General features: G+C 38.5%; 1 protein-coding gene across 1 annotated transcript; it reads right to left on the reverse strand.

Annotated features, from left to right (window-relative positions):
- Positions 1–2,169: 2,169 nt before the first annotated feature.
- LOC116306498 (3-galactosyl-N-acetylglucosaminide 4-alpha-L-fucosyltransferase FUT3-like) lies at positions 2,170–4,899 on the reverse strand. Its single transcript, XM_031716572.2, has 2 exons — positions 3,898–4,899; positions 2,170–2,717 (listed from the first exon to the last, which is right to left on the reverse strand). Exons 1-2 carry the CDS (start codon positions 4,667–4,669, stop codon positions 2,710–2,712), a joined length of 780 nt encoding a protein of 259 aa, XP_031572432.2. The 5' UTR covers positions 4,670–4,899; the 3' UTR covers positions 2,170–2,709.
- Between the last annotated feature and the right edge of the window lie 1,371 nt (positions 4,900–6,270).

Raw genomic sequence — 6,270 nt, forward strand, 5'->3', positions numbered from 1 at the left:
TTTTGTTAGGTAAGGGCTAGTTGTTTGGAGGACCGATCTATTGCCATTTTAGTCCATAAGGTAGATGATAACTAAGAGGTTAATGATGTTACCCTCGTAAAATAAGGATTTAAATTTTTTTAAAAATCATACGTTTACCCCCCAGCCATTTATTATTTTGCTGCTAAAGGTGAAGAACGCGCCTTGCACGCCCCATCAATCAAGTGAATCAAATGTCATTGTCAATGCTGTGCGCAGTCAAATGCTAAGAAAGTTAATTGTAGGCTTTATAAATCATCTGTTCCCTTTGTTTTTAAGGAACTGGTACTTTACCTTTTCCGTTACTTCTCATGCAACCTAACCACCAATATGTGACATATGTCACTTGTTTCTCCCGAGTACTTCATTGAGTATGATTTCTTGTTTTAATTAAAAGAAAAAAAGAAGCATGAAAACATTTGGGAATTTTTAGTTGAGCGCTCAGCACATTTATCAGTATCATTATTAATAATCTTAACAATAATACTGATCAAATTAGTATATTATTACCATATCAATAACATTGATCAGGAGGTGATCACACATCTCTGCCTCCCTGCTATTGCTCAAAGATAACTACGTTCAATATTCTATTCTTACAAATCTAATATCACGACCTTATGCATAATTCTTGAAAAGCATTTGTTGACCAAATGCAAAGGAACATGTCATTCGAAAGTCACGCCTGGCTTACGTTACAGGTCCGCATCAGCCCTTGGCTGCCTAAACCTCTACTTTGTCAAATTAAATATGTATGTATATATGTACATCGTAAACGACAGTCGATTACGCCAAACATCAAGGGTATGCATCATCAAGGGTATTGCATCATCAAGCGTATTGCATCATCAAGCGCATTGCACCATCCTCAGTGACGTAATGTCAGCTGTGTCATGTGACGATCTTTACATACTTGATGCAGGACGCGGAAACGTTCCAGCTGATGCGTGACGAATCTTTAGTTATGTGAGGTCAGCTGTGTCATGTGACGACCTTTTACTTGATCAGTGCATGACGCTCGTTCGCCTTCGCCTCGCTTGTGCAAGATATCAAGGGTATTGCATCACCAAGCGTGACAATCATTGCGTGACGAATCCTACGTGATGTTACGTCAAAAGATATAACTAGCTAAAAACTAGTGTGAGCTGCGTCGGTGTTTCTAATGAAACAGTAATGATGAAAAGGTAAAATATACACCGTGAAAAGATGAAAAAACTTACTGACGTTTCGGACGCTAGAGCGCTAGGACTAGCGTCCGAAATGTCAGTAAGTTTTTTCATCTTTTCACGGTGTATATTTTACCTTTTCATCATTGATGTTACGTCAGCTGTGTCATGTGACGATCTTTACTTACTTGATGAATGACGCGACCGTTGTTGCCTGTCCTGGGTGTTTGATCGGCTCTCTCATGCAGTCACGAATTCTTATAGTTGTGATAAAAACGTTACAAAGAGGTTTATGAAGATTTTATTTTCTTGTCTTTTCGATCAGTTTAAATTTTCTTCGAGTGGTTTTTTCCCCCCAATTTTTGGTTCGCGAGTCCATGGTACGAGACCCGATTTACAGTGAGTCTAGTAACTTTCAGAAACAAGGATGCTGTGATGCCAAGCTCCAAGTTTTTACTTTAGTTTTACCACCACAATGCACAGCTGTCAGGTGTTCATGACTTTCAAAAAACTTTGATCAGTGAGACCTTTAGCATCAGATTAACAGTTAACCGCGAGGGATCAGGCCCAGAAACACGCCCGCAAACGCGGAAAAACTTTCTGCATCAATGGAATTCAATATGGCGGCTCTTCCAGCAACAACTTCGTTATGACGACTTACTAAATGTCGCAAGTTTGACGAAAAACGCCTGGCGTCGAATTGAGGTTTGCAGTACCTAGTAAGAACGAAAGGTCTCTATTGATTAAAGATATTTACCGCGGCTTGCATTGCTGCTGACGCCGAGTACCTTCGTTCGTGGTGCGCACTTTGTTTGAAGTGTGCGCTGGAAAACATGATGCTAACAAATAGGCTTTTACCAAATAAATTCGTCAAAAAGTTTAAAAGTTTAATTTAACACTGACCAAACTACACAGGCCATGGGTATTCAAAAATTCCAAACTTTACTTAGATTTGATAAGAAAAGTTTTTATTCAAATAGGAAGGAAATATTGAATGGCTAAAGGAATTTTGTAATGAAAATTTATTTGTTCATTATTTTTTATTATATTTTTTGTCATTTATTTTCTATTATAAAATAACTGTTGCATAAATCTCGCGTTTTTATTGGTTGGGAACGCGTGCTTTATTAGAGCACACAGCACACGCGCACACTTCCAGTTGCGTCATTCCTATCTGAAATAACGGTTATCGCAATTTGTATCTTATAAAAGAAATAAAAAACTTGCTTGCTGTGCTGTGTGGAGTTATAAAGCACTGGGGGATTGGCAGAACACCCGAGAAACCGAGAAGCACTTCACTACGCGTCGTGCTTCTCCTAACATTTCTCTCGTGTTCTGCGAAGCCCCGCGTGCTTTATAACTCCACACAGCACACGCGCGCGTTATCTATTTCTTCAATACAACTGATGATGATTGCTGGTTTTATAGAGGCGTTATACCTTCTCGTGATGGCAGCCATGAGAGGAGGCAGTAACAATGGAATCTTGTATCAAATTGAGCTGATCCTCGTAGAATATCAAGCAACTTATCCAGCTGCAAATTGAAAGATTCAGAAAAAATTCTGAGTCTTGAACGTGATGGTGCAAAGCCTCTATTGCTCACTATAGAAGTTGCATGTTGACTTTAAAACTCGGCAATTCTCATTAAGAAGAGATAGCTAGCTTAAAACAGTGTGAGCGGCGTCGGTGTTTCTAATGAAACAGTAATGATGAAAAGGTAAATTATACACCGTGAAAAGATGAAAAAACTTACTGACGTTTCGGACGCTAGTCCTTCGTCATGTTATAGATCAACCAAGATGGCAGCTGTTTCATCATTATATATACACAAGAGAAAATGAACTAAGAGAAGGAATCCCCGTACCCCATCATGTGCACACTTTGATGCTATTTTTAGAATCATTGATGCTATTTTTAGCTCGTTACCATGCTCGCACGATAATCGTGCTTCCCATTAGTTCCTCGTTTTAGGACACGAAAAGCGTCATATTTCGCTACGTCCACAACAAAAACACAGGCTTTGTTTACTGCAAGTCTGGAAGCCGTCTACCCTCGAGAAATCAAACAATCAGGTTCTTAGCTCAAAATATCTCCAAGCTAAAAATAGCATCAAACTGTGTACATGATAGTTACAAGGCTATATAGGAAGGATTCCTTCTCTTAGTTCATCTTCTCTTGTTATATATATATGCATATGTCTCCAAAAATTCATCCCGTAGTTTTCGTTCTGAGGATAGCATTGATGTTCGTTTCTTCCAATCCACATTGTTTTTTAATGCTCCAAAAATCCCCCAACTTACTAATATACGTTTTCTTCGTATTCATATTCAATGCTGCACACAGTGTACACGTCCAAGGCGCATAGTCAACTCTCTTATATAGTTTTCTCCACTCAAAATACTTCCTATACTCTTTGTCGTTATTATCAAGGTATTTCAAATATTCCGCTAGTTTTTTAACACTTTTGAAGTCCAATGCATTGATGTACGATCCAGGGATAGCTAACTCGGGGTTGCTGTAGTCTGCACCGCCGAGCACGACTGGCACTATTCCTAACTTCAAGGCGTTCCAATACTTCTCTGTTATGTAGTCCTTGCAGTAAGAATTCTCAAACGCTAATAAAAATTTGTACCGTTTTTCTAGCTTGGTGCATTTAGGATCATTCATTTCGCACCCTCCTGTCTTATTAACACCCACAAAAGGGCCACACTTACCGTATATATCAACCTGTGTATACTCCAGAAGCTTACGAATGTATTTATCCCGAAATATCCCACAATCACTTGCCGCCCAAAATATAAACTTATCTTTCTTCTCGATCATTTGATTGATGGATTTCTCTGCCTTTTTCTCTCCGTGGGAGATTGGAAAGTAGTATCCGTAAGGAGAATAGAAATCTGAATCTCTGCGATAGGTTAGCGTCCAGTGGAATAGGTTGTTCAGTTTTGTCGCATCAAAGTTATGCTCGGGACTTTCTAAAGCAAAATAGACCCATTTCTGAGGCTTTGGTTTGTAATGAAGAAGTCGTTGCAATGCTAGACGTTGAGGCATGTCTTTTGCGTGGAATATTACAGCATCTGCTTTAGGAAAGTCTTCTCTACTATATGTCAATCTACAACGAAAGTATGGGCACTGAATACCTTCCCAACTGTTGAATATTTTGCTGTTCTTCATCCAGCCCCATCGTTTCTGACCGAAAAACGGAGTAAAAACATAAACTAGCTTTGTCCTTTCCTTTTCAGATTTCTTCGAGTACTCTTGTAGAGTGTTAGCCAGCGTGACGTTTTCTAAAAGAAGTTTTGTTCGTAGGATTTCTTTATGTATCGCACGAATTTTATCGTCTATTCCCTTCGGCCTTGGATAAATTTTCGGTTGTCGAGAAAACATCTTTGATATTGAAAACAAAACCCAAAATGCAATCCCAAAGCCAAAGAGACATTTGAGAACTCTTCTACGCTTCGTACTAGACAGTAACCATTCAAACATGATACATATCTACAGGAATAAGGCGATACACTGAAATAAATTCGCTCGCCAAAATGGCTGCTCAAAGTCATGTATATCTAAAATTCAAATAGATTCTCTATTGTTACGGATCTCACGCTACACTGGATTTCATTTGTTCGATGTTCGTTCATGCTTCTTAATATTCCTTGACTCGACCCAATTCCCAGCAATTGCCTGAGTCCGTTTAGTGCGGGAAGGACTGGTGTATTGCCAAGTATATATTCATATATTCCAATAATTGCTTAAGTATTTTTAACACAAGTGAATTTAATAAAAAACGGAGAGACGAGAGAGTTCTTTTTATTTTATTTTATCTTATTTATCTTTTTTGGCGACACAAATCGACAAAAAAGCGTGCGTGTGCGCATTATATTCATCTTTAGCATATACCAACTTGTGTACTTCCTAAGAACGCGCGCGGTTAATTGGAGGTGAATATTGTACGATATTCACCTCTGAATCTCGGAATATTGAGTCGGCAACAAAATGGCATCTGCCGGCAATCGTTTTGCTAGGAAATTGAAAAAATGAAAGTAAATGCCATTCCTATCGATAATAAAAAGGCAACGAAGTGTTACCGAAAAGTTTTGCTAAACGTTTTGCGTGAATTTGCCACGCAAACTAAAAGTTTCTTGGCGACACAAATCGACAAAAAAGCGTGCGCGTGCGCATTATATTCACCTGTAGCCGAATATAACAGCATAAGATTGTGACCAATAAGCGCGCCGGATTTATTATATTCACTCGTGTAAAAATACTGTTTTAATATTCTAATTTATCACTTTATATGTTTCTTCATAACTATTTATAAGTACTTACGTATATATTATGTATTATTCATAAATTGTTGTGGTATATTTTACGATTTACCGTGGATAAATAAAGTTATCTATCTACCTATCTATCTATTTTCTACATTATTAAACGCTTAATAATTTTGAATTCATGTTTTACCTGAAAAGTGTCTTTCTTTGTCTTGTTTAGTGACATTAAATTTCTGCTGTTTCAAACATTCTAAAATAAAGCATTGAGTTTAAATACACCGAGTGAAAAAAATTAACCTTATTGATTTGCTCAAGATGATTTACAGTGTGAAAGTGGAGGGGGGAAACGAAATGGAAGGACTGATGGATGGATGGATGGATGGATGGATGGATGGATGGATGGACGAATGGACGAATGGACGGACGGATGGATGGATGGATGGATGGATGGATGGATGGACGGACGGACGGACGGACGGATGGATGGATGGATGGATGGATGGATGGATGGATGGATGGACGAATGGACGAATGGACGGATGGACGGATGGACGGATGGACGGATGGACGGATGGATGGACGGACGGACGGATGGATAAAGGGTTGAATAAACGAATAAACAAATAAAATCCTTTGAAACCGGTTTGAAAGTATATTTTACTATATCTTTTTCAATGACACTGTGAAATTTTTTGCTCATAAAGCCAGATAAGTTGACATGGCAACATAAATGCTATTAATGAGCAAATCCTTAGGAACAGACCTCACTGACTGCGCTTGTCATTGCTTTATCATTCTATGCTAAGCTACTTAAAG

This window comes from Actinia tenebrosa, unplaced genomic scaffold, assembly GCF_029948245.1.
Source record: "Actinia tenebrosa isolate PJP-AT-01 unplaced genomic scaffold, QUT_ActTen_1.0 PGA_scaffold13__45_contigs__length_12533684, whole genome shotgun sequence".
Classification (NCBI taxonomy): domain Eukaryota; kingdom Metazoa; phylum Cnidaria; class Anthozoa; order Actiniaria; family Actiniidae; genus Actinia; species Actinia tenebrosa.

Excerpts from the sequence above, each read along its gene's own strand:
- LOC116306498 (XM_031716572.2), bottom strand. The coding sequence starts at position 4,669 with ATGTTTGAATGGTTACTGTCTAGTACGAAGCGTAGAAGAGTTCTCAAA.